A 27,409-nucleotide genomic window follows, 5' to 3' on the forward strand; every position below is an offset into this window, starting at 1 on the left:
AGGATGAGCAGTTGGGGGAGCACATTGGATGTGGAGGATGAGCAGTTGGGGGAGCACATTGGATGTGGAGGATGAGCAGTTGGGGGAGCATATTGGATGTGGAGGATGAGCAGTTGGGGGAGCACATTGGATGTGGAGGATGAGCAGTTCGGGGAGCACATTGGATATGGAGGATGAGCAGTTGGGGGAGCACATTGGATGTGGAGGATGAGCAGTTGGGGGAGCACATTGGATGTGGAGGATGAGCAGTTGGGGGAGCACATTGGATGTGGTGGATGAGCAGTTGGGGGAGCATATTGGATGTGGAGGATGAGCAGTTGGGGTAGCACATTGGAAATGGAGGATGAGCAGTTTGGGGAGCACATTGGATGTGGAGGATGAGCAGTTGGGTGAGCACATTGGATTTGGAGGATGAGCAGTTCGGGGAGCACATTGGATGTGGAGGATGAGCCTTTGGAGGATCACATTGGATGTGGAGGATGAGCCATTGGAGGAGCACATTGGATGTGGAGGATGAGAGTGCTGAAGTTTGGATGCAAGATGATCTACAGTTTATCGGTCCCTTTCGGAAGTATTTGTTGCTTTTATTTATTTAATTGGCCATTAATGCATCTTCATTGCGGCCTAAGTGTTAGTTAAGCAATTTGCGAGCAGTGGAGCCTGCATCGAGGTGTGTTGGTGGTGGTAACATGACTTGTGGGTTCGCTGACCCTTGGCCTGTTGAGGCTGGCACTGAAGTTGAGAACGTGGTGGTACACATTGGTATCTGGCTAACAGGACTGTGGTTGGGGTTTTTTATATGCGGTCAAGGCTCGTGTTGGAGCAACAACACAGACCAGATCACGATGGCCCAGTGGAAAAAGAGGGGGATTACGGGGTGCATAACAATGTTGTCTTATTTTGTTGACGCTGCTAAATTGTTGTAAATATGTGACCACATGACTGTACAACAACAACAACATGCATTTTAAAGGCCATTTTCCCTGCTAGAGCGGGGGTTAGCCTTGCGGTCCCCATGACAATCTTCTCCATTTTGCCATATTTTCTGCATCTCTCCTTGTTAACCCCCTTGCCCGCATTTCTTCTTCCACCATCTTTAGCCAAGTCTTTCTCAGTCTTCCCCGTCCTCTGCTTCCTTCTACATTCATTTCCATCACTCTTCTCAACCAGTCACTTTCATCCTTCCTCAACACATGACCAAACCATCTCAACCTGTTCCTCTTCACAGCATCAATCACAGGCTCTATTCCCATCATTTTTCGCAATTCATCATTTGTCTTCCTCTCTCTCTCAACGATACTCCACACATCCACCGAACCATTCGCATTTCCACTCTTTCCAACCTTCGTTGCTGCTCTACGTTCATTACCCATGTCTCGCTCCCATAAATCATAACACTTCTCACACATGCAGCATACACCTTTCCCTTCAGCTTCAACGACACTCCCCTCCTCATCAGCATGCCACTCAGTTCCCGAAACTTCTTCCATGCACATCTCACTCGAGCAACCGTTGCCGAGTCTGATCCACCTTCTCCATTCAGCATGTCTCCGAGGTAGCAAAATGTTTTCACACCTTCCAGCTTCATGCCGTCTCCAAGATCCAACTCAGCATTTCCTCCATCTGCAGCTCCCTCTGTGCACACCTTACATTTGAATGTAGCTGCCACACTGGTTAATGACCCTCTCAGACCACTACATTTTTGATGAACCCACTCAGCGCACATTGTACATTGAATGGAGTTCACTCCGACACCCTTCCTGCACACAGCACAGGGCCACTTCCCAGTTCTTTCCACCTCACCACATGCTTTACCACTTGCCATCACCTTCGTCTTTCCGATATTCACCTTCAGACCTTTTGTCTCCATACATTCCTTCCACGTGTTCATCTTTTCCTTCAGTCCATCCATACTTTCCGCAATCAACACCAGATCATCTGCATACAACAACTCCCACGGTAAACCCTCCTTTACGTTCTGAGCCAGCACCTCCATCACAGCTACAAATAGTAGTGGACTTAGTACCTACCCCTGATGCACTCCCACCTTCACCTCAAACGCACCACTGTTACCGTCCTTCGTCCTTACAGCAGCTGTGCGCGCTCTTTTGTACATTGCCATCACGACTCTGATCAACCATTCCTCCACTCCTAACTTCCTCAATGCCCATGTCAATACTTTGCGTGGAACCCTATCGAATGCTTTCTCCAGATCAACAAACCCAAGAAACAACTTCTTCCTCTTCTCCATGTACTTCTCCTGCAACTGCCTCACAATGAAAAGCGTGTCTGTCGTTCCTCTTCCTGGCATGAATTCAAACTGCATTTAGTCGATCTTCACTTTCTTCCTTATCCTCCTCTCCAACACCCTTTCCAATACCTTCATTCCATGCTCCAATAACTTTATCGCTCGGTACGAGCCACACTCCAGAGGGTCACCTTCCCCTTGTATAGAGGGACGAGGGTACTCAGTTCCCAATCCACTGGAATGCGGCCTTCTTTCACCACCAGATTACAGATCTCTGTCATTCTCTTCACACCCCAACTTCCTGCTGCCTTCAACATATCTCCCACAACTCCCGTCGGCCCTCCCGCTTTTCTACCCTTCATTGCTTTTTTCGCTTCCTCAACTTCCTTCTCAGTTATCTTCTCTGCCGGTCCTAAAACAGGGTTACTCTCTATGTTGCCATCCCATTCATTCTCTGTATTCAACAGCATTTCCATATATCTTTTCCATCTTCCTTTAATTCCATCTGGGTCGACAACGATTTGTCCCACTTCATCCTTCAAGCAACTCACCCCCATCACATCACACCTCTCTTTCGCTATCTGCTTTGCAATCCTGAATACTGCTTTCTGACCCACTTCCGAATCCAAGCGTTCTCCGAACATTTTCCTACATGCCTCCTGCGCCTTTGCTACCTCTTTCTTTGCAGCCTTCCTGGCTGCCTTATAACTTTCATGCTCTGCTGTTTCTGCTCCCGTACCTTTCGCCTTCTGCCACTCCTTGAACTTCTTCCTCTTCTCGTCAATCCTCTTTCCAACTTCATCATCCCACCACCATGTTTCCGAGTGCCTCGGTGGTCCTTTTGTCCATCCACATACCTCACCAACGGCTCCCAACAGACTAGCTTTCATCAACATCCAACCACTTTCAAGCTCAACCACATCATCCTCGACCCTACTCAGCCTCTCTTTTAATGCCTCCCTTACTGTCACCTCTTTCAACCTCCACACCTTCATTCTCGGTTGGTACTTCACCCGCCGAGCTCTCCTCGCACCTTTCACCCTTACGTCGCAGACAACCAAGTGGTGCTGTGAAACAGCCTCCTCCCCCGGGATCACCTTTGTGTCCCGGAGGTGCCCCCTATCTCGCCTACGCACCATCAGGTAGTCAACGGTTGTCGTCGACCCACCTGACGTGTATGTAACAAGCTTATTATCCTCTTACTGGAACTGAGAATTACAAATCAACAAATCAGCTCCATCAGCAAACTCCAAAATCCTTTCACCTTCTCCATTTCTCACACCATATCCGTAACCCCCATGAACTCCGTCAAAACCATCCATACTCCTTCCCACATGTCCATTTAGGTCTCCTCCTACCACAACAACTTCCTCATCTTTCACGTTTTCCATCAGCTTCTCTATCGCACACCAGAACTTGTCCTTTTCTTCATCGCTTCGACCAACCTCTCTATCTCTATCTCTTTGCTGATGACTCCACTCTCTGCCGCTCCATTCCTCTTCCCTCAGATCGGCAGTCTGCTGCCTCCTCACTCTCTGAAGACCTGGACAAAATCACAGACTGGTCAAACAAGTGGAACATGTCTTTCAATCCTGACAAATCTCACACTCTTACTATGTCTCTCCGAAAAGATCGACTGGACAACCCTCCCATCTACTTTGTCAACAATCATCTCCAAGAAGTTCTGTCGCTCAAGATTTTGGGTCTCACTATCTGCCATGATCTTTCTTGGGAAAACCACATTTCCAAGCTGGCCTCCAAAGCCAGTCGCCGACTGGGCATCCTCCGTCGTGCGAAGTCCTTCCTCGGCTCACCTGAGCTCCTCACCACATACAAGGCTTTCATCCGCAGCTCAATGGAATACTGTTCTCCCCTATGGGCCGGTGCTCCTGCCTCACACCTAGCTCGGCTTCACGCTGTTGAAACCAAAGCTTTCAGAATTATTGGAATCTCCCGCGATGAAGCTATCTCTGAGGGCCTTTCACTCACTCACCGCAGGCAGGTAGGTGGTCTTTCTGTCTTCTACCGACTCCTCTCCGGCCTTGCACCCACAGCTTTCTCTGTGCTCTGTCCCCCAAATATTCCTACAGGTCGCACAAGATCTGCCAGCAACCCTCTGATGGTTAAACTGCCGAAATCTCGGCTCTCTGCTCACCTTCACTCTTTCATTCCTCTTTTCTCCCGCCTCTGGAACAAACTCCCTCACTCCCTTCAATCTCACTCCTCCCTCCAGGTCTTTAAAACAGCTGTTCACCACCATCTCTTATCTTCCCCCATCCAAAACCTTGATCTTTTCTACCCCCGCTAATTCACCCCAGATCCACCTTGTTTGAAATTCCAACTTCTTTCCTGGAAGTCCTGGCAGTGTCCATATGTTTTATACCTCTCCCACCGCCCCCTTCCCATGCCCTCCCCCCCCAAAGCCCTCGCCCTCTCTCAGATCTCTCGATGTCTCCATGTCTCTCGGTCCCTGCTCTCAAATGTTGTGTTTGTGTCCTTCCCCCTCTCTCCCCATCTTGTCTACCGCTCCCGATGTTATATGTTTTATGTGTCGGTTTGTCTTTCTGTGTGATTAATGTTCGCTCTTTCACGAGCCTCGATCTTGTATACAAACCTGCGGAGCATATCCCGAGATGACGTTCACCAAGAGCTTTCCAATCATAATTTTCACCATCATCAACCTATCACTCACTCTCGTCACACTCACCACACTGTCTACAAACTCCTCAGAAAACAGGACACCAACACCATTCACGCCCTCCAGGCACCCTTGCCACACAAACTTGTATTTCTGTCCCTGCCTACCCTTCACCATTCTCACAACACTTCCCTTCCATCTTGTCTCTTGCACACAACATATGTCCACTCTTCTTCTGACCAATACTTCCACCACTTCTCCTGATCTCCCTGTCATTGTCCCTACATTCCATGTCCCAAACCTCAGAAACCGATCTCCACTTCAGGCTGTACCCTGCCCATATGTAGTTGTAATTGTCATGGTTCCCTTTTTGAGGCAATGTTTTTATGGCCGGATGCCCTTCCTGACGCCAACCCTCTTAGTCGTCTTTTACGACACGCAGGGATACGGTGTACCTATTCTTATCCAGGGTACACACCGGGAAACGTTTAAAACATGGAAATTCTGGGGGGTGGGGTGGGGGGGGGGCGGCGTCAAGGGAAAGATAAAATGAAAATAAACCCCTTCAGCCGGCACTTAGCTTGGCGTCCCAAAGAGTACTTTCAGGAGCTTGGCGGCTGTTGAAACTGGGGTAGCCACTCATGCGGGAAGTGGTCCAAAATGGCGGTGTAGAACACCGCGCGTCGAAAACACAACAAGCGTGAGGCGAGCAGATTAGACGGCCTCCTTTCGATTCTCTACCGTCAAGTCCAATGCGGCCTTCAGCTTCCAAGAGCCCAGCAGTTGTCCAAAACCTCGTGTGGGGAAATGTGGTATCTGGCCGTCTTGTCCACCGTCCACACGCGGCTCCAAGCTCCGGCGCGAGGAAGCCCTCCGTCTGCCTGCACGCTTCGCCAGGCCCCGATGCTTTATACGACTTGCTTTATACGCATTGTTAAAAGTAAATAATGACAGATGTTTTCTTTCACAATCTTGCGAGATTTCCAGAACTCCTCGGCGTCAAGGGAAAGATAAAATGAAAATAAACCCCTTCAGCTGGCACTTAGCTTGGCGTCCCAAAGAGTACTTTCAGGAGCTTGGCGGCTGTTGAAACTGGGGTCGCCACTCATGCGGGAAGTGGTCCAAAATGGCGGTGTCGAACACCGCGCGTCGAAGACACAACAAGCGTGAGGCGAGCAGATTAGACGGCCTCCTTTCGATTCTCTACCGTCAAGCCCAATGCGGCCTTCAGCTTCCAAGAGCCCAGCAGTTGTCCAAAACCTCGTGTGGGTTAATCGAGATCAACGTTCGTATCTTTCCGGAGCCGTACAATTCCTGGAATTAACGTTTTTGAGCATCCAATGACCATGCTCTCAGTCCGTGGTGAGAAGGAAGCAAGGTCGTGTCGCGAGCTCCGTGATCTCACACATGCACAGCCGCCATCTTGTATACCTCGACTAGAGGCAAAAACAACACCAGAAGAAGAAAAAACCAGGTCCAGATGTGAAGATACGGCGTGGAATCTTCCAGGGAGACAGACAGTCTTCCCCCCCCTTCTGTTTTGTCTGGCTCTGGACCCACTAATGGCGCTTTTCCATTGCACAGAACGGCACGGCACAGCACTGTACAGTACGGTTCGGTACGGCACATGACTGTGATAAACCATTAATATTGTTACCCAATTTTAATATTTTGGCAGCATTGCATTGAAACCACCAAAACAACTGAGAGAATGCAACGTGTCGGGAGGGGAAATACGATCGTGCATTGAGATCAACGTTCAGTGCAGTCCCTGGTGTTGGGCTAGCGGCTAGGGTGCCGGCTTAGGATCCTAGGATCCTGGGTTCGAATCCCGGTCAATCGCTGAATTAACGCCAGGGGGGTTGACTCAACCTGTCATCCTTCCGAGGTCGGCAAATTGAGTACCAGTTCACTGGTAATTCCCTGCTTGTCGTTAAAGGCGGCAAAAAGGGTTGGCGTCAGGAAGGGCATCCGGCCGTAAAAAAACATTGCTTCAAAAAGGGGACCGAAAAACAACAACAACCACAGTTCCCGAAAAAGGCCAACCCCCGCTTGCGGGGAAAAATGGCCTCTAAAGGTGGTTTTTTTTTTATTGAGAGACCTAGGTGCATGCCTGGTGTCGGTTTAGCGGTTAGGGTGCCGGCTTGGGATCCTTGGTTCGAATCCCGGTCGATCGCTGAATTAACGCCAGGGTGGTTGACTCAGCCTGTCATCCTTCCGAGGTCGGCAAATGGAGTACAAGGTCACTGGTAATTCCCTGTGTGTCGCAAGAGGCGACTAACAGGGTTGGCGGCAGTAAGGGCATCCGGCCATAAAACATTGCTTCAAAAAGGGGACCACTGAGGCCAAACAAGGCCAACCCCCGCTTTGCGGGGAAAAATGGCCTCTACAGGTGGTTCCTTTCTTTTCTTATTGAGAGAGTTATTTTGGTGTTACATGCGAAAACTAGTGCATACCTCCGCCAGGGTGAACAGTTTACGTTTTGTGTCCCACTGATAGGCTGGATCTGCATCTGGGACTCCAAAATCGAATTGGCTTCTTCTTGTCGTTGTCATGACTCATCCACATATATTGTTTTTGGCCCCATCTCTCAATGGTAAAACATCACTAAATAATTCAAAAAAATCCTCTTACCTGGATTGAAATCTTCACCAAAATCTCATAAAATTAAATTCTTCCATGTCAAACACCCAACCTGTTGAATAAGTCCATCGCAGATGGCGGAGGTAAAAAAAAGAAGCCTTTTGTACAGTGGGGGTCACGAGAGGGGTAAAAAGAAGACCCCCTGCCCTTCCCATCCCAAGCGGGCGTGGGTACCCAGAGTACCTCCAGGAAGTGGCAGCACTTTCTCCAAGCTCTGGGGCTATGTCTGTGTCGTCTAACAGTCCTGTGTTGTGTTTTGTGTATTTATCTGTACGTCCATTTCTGTGAGGTGTATGTGTGGCAGCTCTACTGCAGGACTTAGATCCTGTAAACAACCAAACAAACTCTTATAGATCATATGTATCTTTGTTCCAATTTACCTGTTGATTACGTTTGCTTGTTCTACAGGAGCTTGAAGCCATTAAAGCACGTGTTCGTGAGATGGAGGAGGAAGCAGAGAAACTGAAAGAGATGCAAAATGAAGTGGAGAAACAGATGAACCTCAGTCCTCCTGCAAGTAAGGATCGGGCATTCTGCTTTGTTATGGGACCGGATATTTAATGTCTTGTACACAAAGATGTCCACACAAGTTTATTTGCCGAGTATGTGCTGGGTCACTTTGGCTTTCATGTGTAGCTTATTTGATACTGGGAACGCTCGGGCCTAAGTACCTAAATTACGAATACTAGGGCATGCCCGTACTATATCTATATCTAAAATTATATCCCCCCCCCCTCTATTTACATGAAATGGTTTGGTCCAAAGCGAACGGCTTGCGAGTACGGTGACAATCCCCCCCCTCTATTTACATGAAATGGTTTGGTCCAAAGCGAACGGCTTCCGGAGTTTGGTAAAGAAATCGCCATCGCGTGCACAAACGCGCAGGAAAGCGAATGAATCGCAAATTCGTTTTTATTAGTTTTAAAACATAGTTTAACGCCAACATAGTTTGCAAACGTGAAATAAATGAATACGCTCTCAAATGTGCCATCCGAGGCAGAGTGTGTCCGCCACGTTCGGCACACGCGATAGTTCGCTGCTCTCTGATTGGTTGAATCGTTTTTTGGACATAGCTCGGTAAGTAATTGTCCGATTAATATGAAACCTTGAAAAGGCACATCCTCGGGTCCCCAGCAATATACCTGGCAAGTTAAAAGTATATCGGACCCGTGGTTGTCGAGAAACAGCGGTCACAGACAAACGTACAAACAGAGATTACTGGAATTATAGATAGATACCTGTCATAATGTGGAATCATCTGAATAACAAATGGAGGGTTTTCTCGAGCAATGGAGAGGTCGTTTGTCTGGAGTTGTGACCGTGATGGAATCCAAACTGATGATCAGAGGTTAGGATCTTTGAAGGAGCAGGTTGTCTGAATCAGCATGAAAACGATCCAACAATTCATGGGAAATGTCCGGACAAGCTCTCTTCTGGTCCATATTCGGGGAACTCACCGTGCTCACACATTTGCCATGCCCCATTTGTCTGTGAGGATCGATTGAATCAAACCAAAACTGACACCCAATGTCTCGGCTATGTGCCTGATGGTTGCACATCCGTCTTTCATCACTACTTCATGCACCTGGTCCACCATTTCGCGCGTTGCTACCACAACAGGACGACCTGATCTGTGTTCATCTTGTTTTGCCACACAAGAACTCAGCTACCCAGTTCCTTACCATGGAATATGAAGGAGCGAGTGAGCATCGTCCTCTAATGTTGCTGCCATATCCACATGTATTTGCGTTGTTTGCGTTGGAGGTAAGCCTTTCTTGTGCAGGTACTCACAGTTTGAATCTCCGATTTCTGCATTTTGACTAAATTTAGGGAGGTTCCCTACTTTGAATCCACGCTCTGGAACATCTGTGAGGAGAAATACAGAATTAGCAAGATGTATCATAATAGCAAGGATAGGTATTTATATTCGATAACTGTCATCATCCTAACATGTCTACAAGTAGGTTGGGCCACAAACAACCCGATCACCCCATGTACACGTGTTCGGGGTTTTTTTCGTTGACAATGGAAGGTAGGTGATATTAATAGTTTCTGACTCCATCTCAGCCTCAGTTTTTTTACCTTTATGATCGAGGTGGCCATTTTGTGTCCGACCCATCTCGACATAATCGAGAATGCTATCACAATCTGGTCGATATGAAAGTTTTGTGCTCTTTTCCAAATTTGGAAAAGAAAATTTTGACTCGAGTTCACCCCCCTTTGACCTGGTATATTGATATTTTGGTAGTATCGCTATGCTGAGCGGAACGGATTTATCATTTTCCGCCGCCATCGCTTGGATAATACGATACGATTGTGGTTTGATGGGAATAAAAAGCCTTTTACTTCTGAAAATTTCTTTGTGTTTTACAGCTGGTCCCGTAATCATGTCGATAGAAGAGAAGATGGAAGCTGATGGAAGATCCATATATGTTGGAAATGTATGTAGTGTTGACATTTGATTGTTATAAAAGCTATAGTTTGTTAACAGGAACAACATAACAAGCTATATGTGTTGTTATTGAGGTGGTTGTAGCTCCAAACGAAGTGGCTCTTCGGTGTTTTATCATGAAAAATGAAATTCTTCCGTCATGTGGTGTTTCTCCAAAACTGATCATGATATTTATCCTGCAGAATTGATATAATGAAACTTAAAAAGGTTTTGTATTACATTCATGTAACTAGAACGGCACTTGGTAGAGCGCATGCATCTGCCAGGCTGAATAGTTTACATTTTGTATCCCACAGATCACGGTATCAGATAGTGGACATATGTGTGCAAGAGACGAGATGGAAGGGAAGTGGTGTGAGAATGGTGAAGGGTAGGCAGGGACAGAAATACAAGTTTGTGTGGCAAGGCTGCCCGGAGGGTGTGAATGGTGTTGGTGTCCTGTTTTCTGAGGAGTTTGTAGACAGTGTGGTGAGTGTGACAAGAGTGAGTGATAGGTTGATGATGGTGAAAATGATGATTGGAAAGCTCTTGGTGAACGTCATCTCGGGATATGCTCCGCAGGTTGGTCGGAGCAATGAAGAGAAGGACAAGTTCTGGTGTGTGATAGAGAAGCTGATGGAAAACGTGAAAGATGAGGAAGTTGTTGTGGTAGGAGGAGACCTAAATGGACATGTGGGAAGGAGTATGGATGGTTTTGAGGGAGTTCATGGGGGTTACGGATATGGTGTGAGAAATGGAGAAGGTGAAAGGATTTTGGAGTTTGCTGATGGAGCTGATTTGTTGATTTGTAATGCTCAGTTCCAGAAAGAGGATAATAAGCTTGTTACATACACGTCAGGTGGATCGACGACAACCGTTGACTACCTGATGGTGCGTAGGCGAGATAGAGGGCACCTCTGGGACACAAAGGTGATCCCGGGGGAGGAGGCTGTTTCACAGCACCACTTGGTTGTCTGCGACATAAGGGTGAAAGGTGCGAGGAGAGCTCGGTGGGTGAAGTACCAACCGAGAATGAAGGTGTGGAGGTTGAAAGAGGTGACAGTAAGGGAGGCATTAAAAGAGAGACTGAGTAGGGTGGAGGTTGATGTGGTTGAGCTTGAAAGTGGTTGAGCTTGAAAGTGGTTGGATGTCAATGAAAGATAGTCTGTTGGGAGCCGTTGGTGAGGTATGTGGATGGACAAAAGGACCACCGAGGCACTCGGAAACATGGTGGTGGGATAATGAAATTGGAAAGAGGATTGACGAGACTGTAATCTGGTGGTGAAAGAAGGCCGCATTCCAGTGGATTGGGAACTGAGTACCCTCGTCCCTCTATACAAGGGGAAAGGTGACCCTCTGGAGTGTGCCTCGTACCGAGTGATAAAGTTATTGGAGCATGGAATGAAGGTATTGGAAAGGGTGTTGGAGAGGAGGATAAGGAAGAAAGTGAAGATCGATGAAATGCAGTTTGGATTTATGCCAGGAAGAGGAACGACGGACACGCTTTTCATTGTGAGGCAGTTGCAGGAGAAGTACATGGAGAAGAGGAAGAAGTTGTTTCTTGGGTTTGTTGATCTGGAGAAAGCATTCGATAGGGTTCCACGCAAAGTATTGACATGGGCATTGAGGAAGTTAGGAGTGGAGGAATGGTTGATCAGAGTAGTGATGGCAATGTACAAAAGAGCGTGCACAGCTGTAAGGACGAAGGACGGGAACAGTGGTGAGTTTGAGGTGAAGGTGGGAGTTCATCAGGGGTCGGTACTAAGTCCACTACTATTTGTAGCTGTGATGGAGGTGCTGGCTCAGAACGTAAAGGAGGGTTTACCGTGGGAGTTGTTGTATGCAGATGATCTGGTGTTGATTGCGGAAAGTATGGATGGACTGAAGGAAAAGATGAACAAGTGGAAGGAATGTATGGAGACAAAAGGTCTGAAGGTGAATATCGGAAAGACGAAGGTGATGGCAAGTGGTAAAGCATGTGGTGAGGTGGAAAGAACTGCGAAGTGGCCCTGTGCTGTGTGTAGGAAGGGTGTCGGAGTGAACTCCATTCAATGTACAATGTGCGCTGAGTGGGTTCATCAAAAATGTAGTGGTCTGAGAGGGTCATTAACCAGTGTGGCAGCTACATTCAAATGTAAGGTGTGCACAGAGGGAGCTGCAGATGGAGGAAATGTTGAGTTGGATCTTGGAGACGGCGTGAAGCTGGAAGGTGTGAAAACATTTTGCTCCATCGGAGACATGCTGAATGGAGAAGGTGGATCAGACTCGGCAACGGTTGCTGGAGTGAGATGTGCATGGAAGAAGTTTCGGGAACTGAGTGGCGTGCTGATGAGGGGTGTGTCGTTGAAGATGAAGGGAAAGGTGCATGCTGCATGTGTGAGAAGTGTTATGATTTATGGGAGCGAGACATGGGTAATGAACGTAGAGCAGCAACGAAGGCTGGAAAGGGTGGGAATGCGAATGGTTAGGTGGATGTGTGGAGTGTCGTTGAGAGAGAGGAAGACAAATGATGAATTGTGAAAGATGATGGGAATAGAGCCTGTGATTGATGCTGTGAAGAGGAACAGGTTGAGATGGTTTGGTCATGTGTTGAGGAAGGATGAAAGTGACTGGGTGAGAAGAGTGATGGAAATGAATGTAGAAGGAAGTAGAGGACGGGGAAGACCGAGAAAGACTTGGCTAAAGATGGTGGAAGAAGAAATGCGGGCAAGGGGGTTAACAAGGAGAGATGCAGAAAATAGGGCAAAATGGAGAAGATTGTCATGGGGACCGCAAGGCTAACCCCCGCTCTGACAGGGAAAATGGCCTTAAAATGCATGGTGTGTGTGTGTGTGTGTGTGTGTGTGTGTGTGTGTGTGTGTGTGTGTGTGTGTGTGTGTGTGTGTGTGTGTGTGTGTGTGTGTGTGTGTGTGTGTGTGTGTGTGTGTGTGTGTGTGTGTGTGTGTGTGTGTGTGTGTGTGTGTGTGTGTGTGTGTGTGTGTGTGTGTGTGTGTGTGTGTGTGTGTGTGTGTGTGTGTGTGTGTGTGTGTGTGTGTGTGTGTGTGTGTGTGTGTGTGTGTGTGTGTGTGTGTGTGTGGTTGTGGTTGTGGTTGTGGTATCCCACAGATAATCCGGATATGGATCCGGACCTGAACCAAAGTGTAACCGGCTTGCTTTTGTCACCTAGCCAACAAGTTTTGTCCAAATCCATCCATCCTTTTCTCGCTCCTAACCTGTCCAACACGTTTTGGCCGAATCCATCCACAACCTTTTGAAATATCATGCTATATATCGCTTTTGGCCCCATCTCTCAATTGTGAAGAATCGCTTTGTAAATTAAAAAGATTACCATATCCGGATCTTCACCAAAATCGCATCCATTCGTCCCTTTCACACTCCCAACTCACAACTCTAATCTGTCCATAACTGAGATATTGGCTTGATCTTCACCAAAATCTAACAATCCTGTTCATGTCGCAAACCCAGCCTCTCCACCAAATTTTGCCCGAATCCGTCCACATTTTTTAGAGATATCCTATTTGCAGACAGACAGGGGTGAAAACATAGCCTTTTGTGGTGGAGGTAGTAAAGGTAAAAGGCAGGAAAAGGAAAAGTGAGGGCGTCTTCTGAAGTTCCACAACGTGGTCATGGATGGTTGTGGAGGCCGACTACTTGTGATAATAAATACATAAAAACGCATGACAACTATTTCATCATGGTAGGCCGCCACAAGTAAATTTTTACCTTCGTCACCGAAGGCGGATGGATGGAGGTTATGTTTTCACCCATATCTGTTTGTCTGTGGGCAGGATATCTCTAAACGTTGTGGACGTATTTGGGTAAAACTTGGTGGACAGGTTGGGTGTGTGACAAGGACTAATTGATTCGATTTTGGTGAAGTTTCAGATACGCGAATCGAGTAATTCTTCACCATTGAGAGACGGGACCAAAACCATATATGCAGTACAGTATAGCACGATATCTCAACGTTGTGGGCCAAGGACGGTCTACAGCACAATATTTCAAAAAGTTGTGGACGAGTTCTGACACAACTTGGTGGATTAGGTGACGAGAACAAGCCAATTCAATTTTGGTTCTGTTATAAATCCAGATATCAGTGGGATACAAAATGTAAACTGTTTAGCCTGGCGGAGGTATGCTCTCTACTGTGTGCCCGTTGAGTTGCCTTTCAAATTTGTTTACTCTGAAACCGCTTGAGCGATTAACACAAAACTTTCAACATATGAGCTCCTTCCTGTGGAGAATTTTATAACAAAGTTACATGATGAAAATGTGACCAGCATTCCAAAAAGTCTGTCGGCATGGGTTGCAGGTATTTCATGCATCAGGAATATATTATAATCGACCTCGTATTTCTCGGCCTGAGCCGAATTATTATTGTGTGTGTGTGGGCAAAATGATCAACGTCATGGTTAGAAGTGGCTAGATTCAGGTGTTTGCAGTTTTTGTTACTTAAACGTCTGTGCAAATTTTATTGCCTGCCATTCATCGTCATTAACATTGGGTATTTTCACGATTTATAAGGGTTATTGGGCAAAAAAAAAATCTATTTATCTGATAAGCAATCCAGGAAATGATTGCATTTCGCTTGTATTCAGTATCCTTGTATCATGTTTGCGGAACGTCAGAAATTATTTTGACACATCTTCATTAGTTTGGCCGAGGCAGAGTGAGGGTCTTGGCTGACATTCCACAACATGGCCAAGGATAGTTGTGGACATATATTATTAGTACTAGCGTGGATCAGAGGCATAAGCATCTTTGACCATTTCTGCTTTCTCCGGGAGTGAGGGAAGGGGGGTGGGGGGAATGGTGGGTGTGGGTTGGTGTGGGTGATGGTGGATCGAGGGTTATGGGGAGTGGGTGGTGAAAGGGGGCATGAGGGGAATGGTGGGGGAGGTCGGCCAAATATATTTTGTGCTCTGACTGAATATATACTGTAAACTAGAACGGCACTCAGTGGAGAGCATACCTCCACCTGGTTGGCTATATCACTCAATGGTGAAGAATCACTTTAAAAATACGAGCTGGATCCGGATCTTCACCAAAATTGAATCTATTCTTCCTTATCACACACACAACCTGTCCAACAAGTTTCGTCCAAATCCGTCCACAACTTTTTGAGATATCCTGCTATGTATTGTTTTTGGCCCTATCTCCCGATGGTGAAGAATCACTTTAAAAATTAAATAAGTCATATCAAAATCCAAATTCAGATCTTCACCAAAATCAAATCGAAATGTCCTTGTCCCACACACAACCTCTCCACCAAGTTTCGTCCAAATCCATCCACAACCTTTTGAGATATCCTGCTATGTATTGTTTTTGGCCCTATCTCCCATTGGTGAAGAATAGCTTTAAAAATTCTAGTATCGAATCCGGATCTTCGACAAAATCGAATCATTTCGTCCCTGTCACATACGAAATTTTTCTTAATTTCGTCCAAATCCGTCCACAACTTTTTGGGATATTTTGTTCACAAACGGACAAACAGACAGACAGGGGTGAAAACGTAACCTCCATCCACATTTGGTGGTGGAGGTAATTAGAAGTTAAAACCCAACACGTATTTAAATAAAAAGGAACTGAACGCAAATTTATATTTATTTTAAATGACCAGATAGAGCTGGACGTCAAAGACAACTACCAAAAACTGTGGACGAGAAAGTCATACTGCCAGCCATACAGAGCAGACGTACCCCCAATACACCGCTTATCTTGGTTTATTAATTAAGTCAAAGTAACAAAAAAGATTAGCACTGATGAATACAGGTACCTTACTAATGTTTCTTAGGGTAGCTTTATATAAGGAACATGGCGGAATTTGATAGTCAACACAAATTTATCCAAAACTGGATGGGAAAGCCAAACTGCCAGCCTCAGATCAGACGTGTCCCCAATACACCGCTTCCCTTGGACTTCCGGCCTGGTGGCTGGGTTTTTACATCATATATTTTATTTTGCCATAATTTCGACCTCGGTTAATCAGTCAGAATAACAAAAAAAAGAAATTATTCTTGATGAATACAGGTAAGGTGTGTGTGTGTGTGTGTGTGTGTGTGTGTGTGTGTGTGTGTGTGTGTGTGTGTGTGTGTGTGTGTGTGTGTGTGTGTGTGTGTGTGTGTGTGTGTGTGTGTGTGTGTGTGTGTGTGTGTGTGTGTGTGTGTGTGTGTGTGTGTGTGTGTGTGTGTGTGTGTGTGTGTGTGTGTTTTTTTTTTGCTACCTCGGAGACATGCTGAATGGAGAAGGTGGATCAGACTCGGCAACGGTTGCTAGAGTGAGATGTGCATGGAAGAAGTTTCGGGAACTGAGTGGCGTGCTGATGAGGAGGGAAGTGTCACTGAAGCTGAAGGGAAAGGTGTATGCTGCATGTGTGAGAAGTGTTATGATTTATGGGAGCGAGACATGGGTAATGAACGTAGAGCAGCAACGAAGGTTGGAAAGGGTGGGAATGCGAATGGTTCGACGGATGTGCGGAGTATCGTTGAGAGAGAGGAAGACAAATGATGAATTGCGAAAGATGATGGGAATAGAGCCTGTGATTGATGCTGTGAAGAGGAACAGGTTGAGATGGTTTGGTCATGTGTTGAAGGATGAAAGTGACTGGTTGAGAAGGGTGATGGAAATGAATGTAGAAGGAAGTAGAGGACGGGGAAGACCGAGAAAGACTTGGCTAAAGATGGTGGAAGAAGAAATGCGGGCAAGGGGGTTAACAAGGAGAGATGCAGAAAATAGGGCAAAATGGAGAAGATTGTCATGGGGACCGCAAGGCTAACCCCCGCTCTAGCAGGGAAAATGGCCTTAAAATGCATGTTGTTGTTGTTGTTGTTGTTGTAATCTTGAGATCAAGTAAACTTTATTTCATCAAGAGCACGGGGGAAATCTCTTCCAACCATTGATTGGGCTGATAGATCAGCAGGATGGCAATGGGGGAAGTGCGGGTCTTTGTATCCTGCGTGCGGCTTCAAATTCGGCCAATCACAGTTTGGCTACCCACCCCCATGCCCATATGTATGAGGCGGGGTGAAACTTCGCACACCCCTGTATGTGCGACTCTATATTTGGTATTATTTTTACACTCGTTTCCTGAAGAGTTAGGAAACGTCGATATATCGAGAGATTGTGACTTCTGACTGATTTCGCCAAGGCAAGTCGCATTAAGTTACATAGTACATTTTACAATTGGCAAAACTAGTACTTCAAACTAGATTGCAAATTTGAATCCTAATCTGACATGTTAGGAATATATTGACTTGTGTTTATGGTGTTAGTGTCAAAAATCAAGATTCTCATTGAACAATTTATTGGTTTTGAGCATTTAGAAAGTGGTATATTTTTATGAAATGGCATTTTGTGCAGTTGTCGGTTTATTTATTTTCTTTTAATGAATGACATTGTATGGAATGTTCTACCAGGTTGATTATCAAGCAACAGCTCAGGAGTTGGAGTCTCATTTCCATGGCTGTGGCTCCATCAATAGAGTCACGATCCTCTGTGACAAGTTCTCTGGTCACCCAAAAGGGCAAGTTGCATTGTTTTTTGAAGTTTGTGGTTGACGTCATGTTGTGGGTTTTGCGTGTTTCTTCCTCATTTTGAAATGGCTTGCAGTTTATGCCTCCAGCAAGGGAGGCAAAGGTGATTAAAAGCCTTCAGCAAGGAAAGTAAACATGTATAAGTAAAGCCTCTAACGTACAGGATTTAATTTTATGCCCAGAATTTTGGCTCAGAGGGAGGTGACAGGTTAAAAAAAGGCAACGTACTGGCTGGAGGGGCCACATTTTGACAATGAACAAAACTGAAACGGCATTCAGTGGAGTGCATACCTCCACCAGGCTGAACAGTTTGTTTTGCATCCCACCGATAGGCCAGATCTGAATCCGGACCTCAACTAAAATCTAATCGGCTTGTTCGTGTCACCTACTCAACTCATCAATCTAGTTTCATTCGAATCTGTCCCTGTTTTGGTCTGTTGATCAGACAGACAGATAGACAAAGAAACAGACAGGGGTTAAAACATGACCTCCGCCCACCTTACATGGCTGAGGTAATAATTCATGAACAGGAAAGAGGTGGGAAGAAGGCTTTGTAACCTGCAAGTAAGAGTGTTGGGTTGGGTTAGGTAAGGTTAATGGGGATAGAAAAGATCAAGAGTAGGGATGGGGGGTGACTGGAGATGCTGCTGCACTATTTCCTTGAAACTGTGGAGGGAAGAGTACGATTGAACCACCTATACAAGGCAGTTCCACAAACAGGAGAAAAGAGGATCCAAGGAGTAGAGGTGTGCAGTAAGTTGAAGTGGCTCCCTCACAGTAGCCAGAGATGTGAGCTTTGAAAATACGTCAGAGGAGCCAAGAGAGGTGTAGAGTAGGAGCAGGAGAGGTTGGATATATGGCTGTTCCAAGGTGCATGGGGGAATGGGGACGAGTTGCAGAAATCCAGGCTGGGAAGTTTACAGACTGGTTCAGAACCACAGTCACCGACCGCCTCAGTTGCAATGCCTTGGCTCATCCAGCTGGTCTGATGACTGTCAAAATTGCTGCAGATGAGGAATAGAGTTGGGATGGATGGGTACGAGTTGATCCATGTTATGATCCAGTACCATGAAAAAGGCCAAACCTCAAACAAATTGCAAAATTAATTATTGTCCCCCTTCGCATCGCGGAGCGAAAGGGGGACTATGGTTTTCCCCTCAATCCCTGTGTGTGTGCGTGCATGCATAAGCGAAGGACCGAATTCTAATTTGGTGTGTGGGTTCCCGCCCATGGGCAGTGCAGCCTGCAGTTTCCTGCGCTAGGACGTGGAGGCCTGAGACGAACCGGGACGATTCCTGACGAGGTTCAAGAGCAGCTCAGAAGAAGAGTTTTTCGGAGCTGTTTTCGGATAACGTGCTGATGTCCTTGGACTTCGCGCCGGGCTCTGGGCCGACCGGGCCGACGTGTGTGATATTCAGCAGCATAGATTCAACGAAAAGCCCGACCGAATATCGTCGCTTCGTGGCTGCTTTCCGCCGCCGAAATCCAGCGCGGCTTGGGCGATTCTGCGCCTGTTTGGAGAACACCCAGCGAGGCCTTCATCGGGGCCAAGCGAGCAAGGGCGTGTCGGGACCTGGTTCGCGCCATTGACCGAGTGGTTCGCACCAACCGGAGCTGTTTTCGGATGACGTGCTGATGTCCTTGGACGTCGCGCCAGGCTCTGGGCCGACGTGCATCGAAGTCCTTTCCAAGGGTGTGGTGCTGACCGGGCCGCCGTGGTGCTGACCGGGCAAACGTGGCGTGGTGCTGACGGGGCCCCCGCAGCCGTGATGCCCCCCCCCCCCCCCCCCCAGAATTTCCATGTTTTAAACGTTTCCCAGTGTGTACCCTGGATTAGAATAGGTACACCGTATCCCTGCGTGTCGTAAGAGACGACTAAGAGGGTTGGCGTCAGGAAGGGCATCCGGCCATAAAAACATTGCCTCAAAAAGGGAACCATGACAATTACAACTACATATGGGCAGGGTACAGCCTGAAGTGGAGATCGGTTTCTGAGGTTTGGGACATGGAATGTAGGGACAATGACAGGGAGATCAGGAGAAGTGGTGGAAGTATTGGTCAGAAGAAGAGTGGACATGTGTTGTGTGCAAGAGATGAGATGGAAGGGAAGTGGTGTGAGAATGGTGAAGGGTAGGCAGGGACAGAAATACAAGTTTGTGTGGCAAGGGTGCCTGGAGGGCGTGAATGGTGTTGGTGTCCTGTTTTCTGAGGAGTTTGTAGACAGTGTGGTGAGTGTGACGAGAGTGAGTGATAGGTTGATGATGGTGAAAATGATGATTGGAAAGCTCTTGGTGAACGTCATCTCGGGATATGCTCCGCAGGTTGGTCGGAGCGATGAAGAGAAGGACAAGTTCTGGTGTGCGATAGAGAAGCTGATGGAAAACGTGAAAGATGAGGAAGTTGTTGTGGTAGGAGGAGACCTAAATGGACATATGGGAAGGAGTATGGATGGTTTTGAGGGAGTTCATGGGGGTTACGGATATGGTGTGAGAAATGGAGAAGGTGAGAGGATTTTGGAGTTTGCTGATGGAGCTGATTTGTTGATTTGTAATACTCAGTTCCAGAAAGAGGATAATAAGCTTGTTACATACACGTCAGGTGGGTCGACGACAACCGTTGACGACCTGATGGTGCGTAGGCAAGATAGGGGGCACCTCTGGGACACAAAGGTGATCCCGGGGGAGGAGGCTGTTTCACAGCACCACTTGGTTGTCTGCGACATAAGGGTGAAAGGTGCGAGGAGAGCTCAGCGGGTGAAGTACCAACCGAGAATGAAGGTGTGGGGGTTGAAAGAGGTCACAGTAAGGGAGGCATTAAAAGAGAGGCCGAGTAGGGTAGAGGATGTGGTTGAGCTTGAAAGTGGTTGGATGTCAATGAAAGCTAGTCTGTTGGGAGCCGTTGTTGAGGTATGTGGATGGACAAAAGGACCACCGAGGCACTCGGAAACATGGTGGTGGGATGATGAAGTTGGAAAGAGGATTGACGAGAAGAGGAAGAAGTTTAAGGAGTGGCAGAAGGCGAAGGGTACGGGAGCAGAAACAGCAGAGCATTAAAGTTATAAGGCAGCCAAGAAGGCTGCAAAGAAAGAGGTAGCAAAGGCGCAGGAGGCATGTAGGAAAATGTTCAGAGAACGCTTGGATTCGGAAGAGGGTCAGAGAGCAGTATTCAGGATTGCAAAGCAGATAGTGAAAGAGAGGTGTGATGTGATGGGGGTGAGTTGCTTGAAGGATGAAGTGGGACAAATCGTTGTGGACCCAGATGGAATTAAAGGAAGATGGAAAAGATATATGGAAATGCTGTTGAATACAGAGAATGAATGGGATGGCAACATAGAGAGTAACCCAGTTTTAGGACCGGCAGAGAAGATAACTGAGAAGGAAGTTGAGGAAGCGATAAAAGCAATGAAGAGTAGAAAAGCGGGAGGGCCGACGGGAGTTGTGGGAGATATGTTGAAGGCAGCAGGAAGTTGGGGTGTGAAGAGAATGACAGAGATCTGTAATCTGGCGGTGAAAGAAGGCCGCATTCCAGTGGATTGGGAACTGAGTACCCTCGTCCCTCTATACAAGGGGAAAGGTGACCCTCTGGAGTGTGGCTCGTACCGAGCGATAAAGTTATTGGAGCATGGAATGAAGGTATTGGAAAGGGTGTTGGAGAGGAGATAAGGAAGAAAGTGAAGATCGACGAAATACAGTTTGGATTTATGCCAGGAAGAGGAACGACAGACGCGATTTTTATTGTGAGGCAGTTGCAGGAGAAGTACATGGAGAAGAGGAAGAAGTTGTTTGTTGGGTTTGTTGATCTGGAGAAAGCATTCGATAGGGTTCCACGCAAAGTATTGACATGGGCAATGAGGAAGTTAAGAGTGGAGGAATGGTTGATCAGAGTAGTGATGGCAATGTACAAAAGAGCGCGCACAGCTGTAAGGACGAAGGACAGGAACAGTGGTGAGTTTGAGGTGAAGGTGGGAGTGCAGCAGGGGTCGGTACTAAGTCCACTACTATTTGTCGCTGTGATGGAGGTGCTGGCTCAGAACGTAAAGGATGGTTTACCGTGGGAGTTGTCGTATGCAGATGATCTGGTGTTGATTGCGGAAAGTATGGATGGACTGAAGGAAAAGATGAACAAGTGCAAGGAATGTATTGAGACAAAAGGTCTGAAGGTGAATATCGGAAAGACGAAGGTGATGGCAAGTGGTAAAGCATGTGGTGAGGTGGAAAGAACTGGGAAGTGGCCCTGTGCTGTGTGCAGGAAGGGTGTCGGAGTGAACTCCATTCAATGTACAATGTGCACTGAGTGGGTTCATCAAAAATGTAGTGGTCTGAGAGGGTCATTAACCAGTGTGGCAGCTACATTCAAATGTAAGGTGTGCACAGAGGGAGCTGCAGATGGAGGAAATGTTGAGTTGGATCTTGGAGACGGCGTGAAGCTGGAAGGTGTGAAAACATTTTGCTACCTCGGAGACATGCTGAATGGAGAAGGTGGATCAGACTCGGCAACGGTTGCTCGAGTGAGATGTGCATGGAAGAAGTTTCGGGAACTGAGTGGCGTGCTGATGAGGAGGGGAGTGTCGTTGAAGCTGAAGGGAAAGGTGTATGCTGCATCTGTGAGAAGTGTTATGATTTATGGGAGCGAGACATGGGTAATGAACGTAGAGCAGCAACGAAGGCTGGAAAGGGTGGAAATGCGGATGGTTCGATGGACGTGCAGAGTATCGTTGAGAGAGAGGAAGACAAATGATGAATTGCGAAAAATGATGGGAATAGAGCCTGTGATTGATGTTTTGAAGAGGAACAGGTTGAGATGGTTTGGTCATGTGTTGAGGAAGGATGAAAGTGATTAGTTGAGAAGAGTGATGGAAATGAATGTGGAAGGAAGTCGAGGACGGGAAAGACCGAGAAAGACTTGGCCAAAGATGGTGGAAGAAGAAATGCGGGCAAGGGGGTTAACAAGGAGCGATGCAGAAAATAGGGCAAGATGGAGAAGATCGTCATGGGGACCGCAAGGCTAACCCCCGCTCTAGCAGGGAAAAGGGCCTTAAAATGCATGTTGTTGTTGTTGTTGTTGTGGTGGGTGCAACCCACGTCAAAATCCAAGATGGCCACTGCCATGTATGTCTGACGCCATGTATGTCTGAACCTTGTGAGCGGAATATCTTGAAAAATAAGTGAAGTACCAACTTCTAATCTGGAATGTGGGTGTATCTCGGCATACGGAAGAACGCTATTGAAAATTGGGTCGCCACGTCAAAATCCAAGATGGCCACCGCAATGTATGTCTGAACATTGTGAGCAGAATATCTTGAAAAATAAGCGAAATACCAACTTCTAATCTGGTGTGTGGGTGTATCTAGGCATAAGGAAGAACGCTATTGAAAATTGGGTCGCCACGTCAAAATCCAAGATGGCCGCCTGGCGTCTTCCACTTTGTCAACTCATCACTTCACCGACGGGGGAACTAGGCGTAACGCTTGTTTATCTTTCCAAAAGGACTGTAATTATGGTAATCGGTTAAATGTTAACCTAGTCATTCCATGCCACCTCAACTTTAACACAGGTTCCCAGGTGACCATTTCAGATATTTATTCAATAGTTTCTGCAAATACATTTTTAAATGAGTACAATAATTCAACAAAATAATTCAACTCCCAAAGGGTGTGGTTTGGTTTCATCCACAACCCCCAAACTTCCTGTCAGGCCTTAATGCTGAGGAGATGCACCAACAAATGTATCTCCGTAGCTTTTGGAAAGTTGGATGACTTGATACGGAACGGGTAAATTTTGACAAGTTTCCCATCATCGTTTTTCACATCAAATCGTGGTTTTTCGATGTTTTTTGATGAAATTCATTCTAATTTGATATTCATTTTGGCTGCAAATGACTTTTTTGAGATAGAACCCCCCGCCATCCCAATCATCCGAAATGAGTTATTTTGACTGAAGTAAATATCAAATTTGAATGATTCTCATGTAACCATAACCTAAATCAAACCCTAACTGTAACCATAACTGCTAACCGGGAAGGCCGCTCATTGGCCGATATGATCACATGATGTGGCGTTGTTCTATGATTGGCTCTCTCGTCGGAAGGGGGTAATTTCTATTCATATTTTCTCCGTTAATATTTTTTTCCTGTGATATTACTATATAGAAAAGTTATCAAACGACAAGATATAATAGATTTTGGGTCTAAATTGTGTACGAATGTATGGCCAACTTGTAAACAAACAAACCAAAAAAATACATGGAATAAAAAAACCACCTTTAGAGGCCATTTTTCCCCGCAAGCGGGGGTTGGCCTTTTTCGGGGACCGTGGTTGTTGTTGTTTTTTTGGTCCCCTTTTTGAAGCAATGGAATGACCCGAGTTAATATATGGACTGTTTGGATTCGCACATATTCAATCCCAAAACTTTAATCCAAGTCGGTCAACATGCTGGTCAACCTCTTGCCATTTATCCCCACCCCTTCCTCCCTTCAACTCCCCTCCCTCCACCTGGCCACACCCCTTTCCTGCATGTAATTTTGAAATTATTGGCCAATTCTCACAATGAAAATGTTATGGAAAAATTGATTAGCCCTCATTCCTAAACATATACTTGTGTTGCAAAAGCAGATGAACCTTTGTTTCCATTGATGCTGAAGATTTGCATATCGCATGCCGCAGGTATGCATACATTGAATTTGCAGAGAAAGACTCGGTGCAGACAGCCATGGCTCTGGACGACTCGCTTTTCCGAGGCAGGCAGATCAAGGTAAGCAGCACATCTTACTGTTATTTTAACAAAGCAACTTCACTGTTCTCAAAACAAATGCAAGGAAAATATCACTCCTTTTAGGAAAGGTTTGCTGGAGTACAAGAACTTGCATTAATCCTAGATAGGTGTACCCCTGAGCATGAAAAAACATGAAATGTTTTTGTTGCCAATTCTTTGACATTAATAGTTCGTACTCGATAAATGTTATGTTGGCAAGATTATCATTGTGATAGTAACTTCTACGTTATTTACATCTTCCAAACATCCGTAGAGGTGGGTGCAATTAATAATCATCCTTATTGTCCCGTATCCCTGGAAATTCCTCTTTGATTACACCGGAAGTTCAAACGTCATGAAAAACAAATCAAAAGGAATAATAAAACGGGGTAAAAAATATGGAAGATGGACTAAACAGCAAAATAGCTAAGAATTTGAATTTAACACTTGAATTGCATGTGGTACAGATGACGTTTTGAAAGCGTTAGCCACACGGCTTTGGGAAGAGAACTTGCTATAATGTAGTGTGCGGGGTTGCCAAAATGCATAGCAGGGGCCAGGGGCACCCATGATGCACGGCAGGGGCCAACCTATGCAAGCTAGGGGGCACCCACAATGTAAAGTGTGGGAGGGGCCACAATGCAAGGGACAGGGGCGCACCCATCATGCAAGGTGGGGTAGGGGGCCACGATACAAGGCAAGGGACAGGGCCACACCCATCATGCAAGGTGGGGTAGGGGGCCACGATACAAGGTACGGGACAGGGGCGCACCCATCATGCAAGGTGGGGTAGGGGGATACAATGCAAGGGACAGGGGTGCACCATCATGCAAGGTTGGCTGGGGGGGGGGGGGGGGGTGAGGAGCAGGGGTACCCATGACGCAAGGTGCTGTTCCATATCTATTGGAGATGGAAGTCATTTGAAAAATGGATTTTTGATGTGATATCACAGCCAAAGTGATGTTTCCCGCAGTCACAAATCTGCAAACATGTGAGTGTGTTCACTATTACCTTCTGTATGCACACCTGGTTCCAATAACTTTTGTTGTTTTGATAAAGGCTAAATAGCATTGCTCCAGGCATAGAATGTTCTCATGTTATGGTCCAACTGGCTAGGTAAATCCGAAAAGAACCAACCGACCAGGTATCAGCACCACGGACCGCGGATTCCCCCGAGGCCGATTCCGGAGTCGAGGTGCATACTACCCACGTGGACGGGGTTCTTTTTATGGTGGTTACACCCCTCGCCCTTACAGAGGGATTGTTTACAGGTAAATAACGTCTGGTTTTTTTCTTTATTTATTTCCTTGGGTGTGCGGGTAGTCGGGTGATCCAATGTAAAAACTCGTTAATGTGCACCATCCAAATTTTAAATGTAAATTCAGTTTTGAGCCATCTCATCTACCACATCATCATTTACTCTTATAGAGGATGTGTCGGCACAGCGTAATGCTACAATACCTATAAAATGTTTAATGATTCCTGATTCGCATATTTCTCCTTTTAGGGGTCGAGGCAGAGCTACTTCCTGGTACTGCCCCTATTAACAAAAGATCGACGAGTGGAGTTTTCTTAATGTACAGGGGAGCAAGCATAGGGTTTTTTTTTTTTTTTTTTTTTTTTTTTTTTCCTCTTCTTCAAAGGTTTGGCTTTTCATCCAAGCAGAAGTGTATGGTAAGATGAACATGTTTGCAAGCCCCATCTGGTAAGATGTAAATGTCAGAAGCATGGTCATCCATGCACATTGAAAACATATTGCTTCTGTCGCCATGCCCATGTTGTATATAAACAAATGGCTTCCCCATTGGTATTTTTATTTTAAAATGTGTTCAGTCTCTTTTGCAGGTTGGCAGAAGATCAAGATATTCTCGATCCGTTGAGTCTGCAATGAAGGGCTGAGGATAGGATAGTTCTTCAGTGTAGCCCCACATAAATAATGGTTTATGTTAGGCATTTGATCTGAGGATAGAGTTGGGGTGAAGTGTTTGGGTGAAATTAAAATAAAAAAAATTGTTACATTTATTGGTCTCTGTCTTACTTCAGGTAAAAGCAAGAGTACCCGGTACAGCAAGAGAACTCACAGCAAGAGAACTCGGGCAACGACGGGTCCCTGCTCCCACCCATTCCCCTCCCTCGTCCCACCTTTAACCCTGCCTCCTCCCAATCCAACCACCCCAGACTCTCACCTCTTCCCCACCATCCCTCACCCACCCCACTTCCCTACGAACTCCCACCTTCTCCCCCCACTGCTGTCGACTGTCTTGTCTTACAAACATCAAAGAATAGCACTCAAAGTTGAGCAACAAGGTCACAACTGATAGTTGAGCAAAAAGATAATTGTGTCAAAATCTTAGTAAATGTTGGTCAGTTATTGGTTTAGACAAATATCATCCTCATCGAAACGTCAAATCAATACTGTACATGCAGTAGTATCTTCTAAACTGTCGCCAAACAAGATGTCGGTGGAAATAGATAAAATCTCCGACATCTTCTGGCCTGCTGATCCCTCAGCATTGTGAGATGAAAACCATACAGGCTGCCCATGATGCCTTCAATACTTTAATGCCCAGAAATCCAAGAAAAAGGAGGAGGGGAGATAACCATGTTGACCAGGTGCGAGTCAAGAATGCCCGTATCGCTGTGGAGATTGGTATGTGGAAATTCCATACGTAGCTGGGGCGGCCCATAAAGGAGAGCACGGTCAGAAGTATAAAAGCTGCCTACCTGAAGAAGATGAAGAAGAATCTAGAGAAGACGATTCGATCATTGCCACAAGATCAGAGGTCCTCCCTTGCTCATGTGTGAAAAGTACAACGACATGGTGAAAAACTAGATTTTAAAAGCAGAGTGATGACGGACTGGTAATTATGGCAGGCTTGGTGGTGTAAAGGTTGCAACATGTGCTTTGAGTCTGGGAAGTTGTTGGTTCAAACCCTGACCAACTCGTACCAAATAATTTTAAAATGGTATGTGCTGCTTCCTTGCTCGACACTCGGCATTTAAAATGATGCTGGGAAAGCAATGGCAAACCACCCAGCATAACCCTTGTCAAGAAACTGTCTCGGCAGCATGAACAGTCTGTAAAGAATATAGTTCATCAAATTATGCTGGAACTTTGACTTTTAATTCAAATATTTAACTCTAGACTTTGTCTACTTATGCCGAGAC

At 46.2% G+C, this 27,409-nt stretch overlaps 1 protein-coding gene across 2 annotated transcripts in view; it reads left to right on the forward strand.

The window, feature by feature from the left end:
• Nucleotides 1-26,259, forward strand: part of LOC137421242 (polyadenylate-binding protein 2) — a 28,933-nt gene extending 2,674 nt beyond the window's left edge. For both annotated transcript variants that reach the window (XM_068107108.2, XM_068107109.2), the window contains exons 3-8: nucleotides 7,938-8,046; nucleotides 9,903-9,970; nucleotides 17,376-17,482; nucleotides 24,154-24,241; nucleotides 25,358-25,512; nucleotides 25,749-26,259. In XM_068107108.2, coding sequence (XP_067963209.2) covers nucleotides 7,938-8,046; nucleotides 9,903-9,970; nucleotides 17,376-17,482; nucleotides 24,154-24,241; nucleotides 25,358-25,512; nucleotides 25,749-25,788 — 567 coding nt within the window. In that variant the 3' untranslated portion in view covers nucleotides 25,789-26,259. The remainder of the gene's footprint in view (nucleotides 1-7,937; nucleotides 8,047-9,902; nucleotides 9,971-17,375; nucleotides 17,483-24,153; nucleotides 24,242-25,357; nucleotides 25,513-25,748) is intronic.
• Nucleotides 26,260-27,409: the final 1,150 nt, after the last annotated feature.

Source organism: Myxine glutinosa, chromosome 2, assembly GCF_964187855.1.
Source record: "Myxine glutinosa chromosome 2, kmMyxGlut1.1, whole genome shotgun sequence".
Lineage (NCBI taxonomy): Eukaryota > Metazoa > Chordata > Myxini > Myxiniformes > Myxinidae > Myxine > Myxine glutinosa.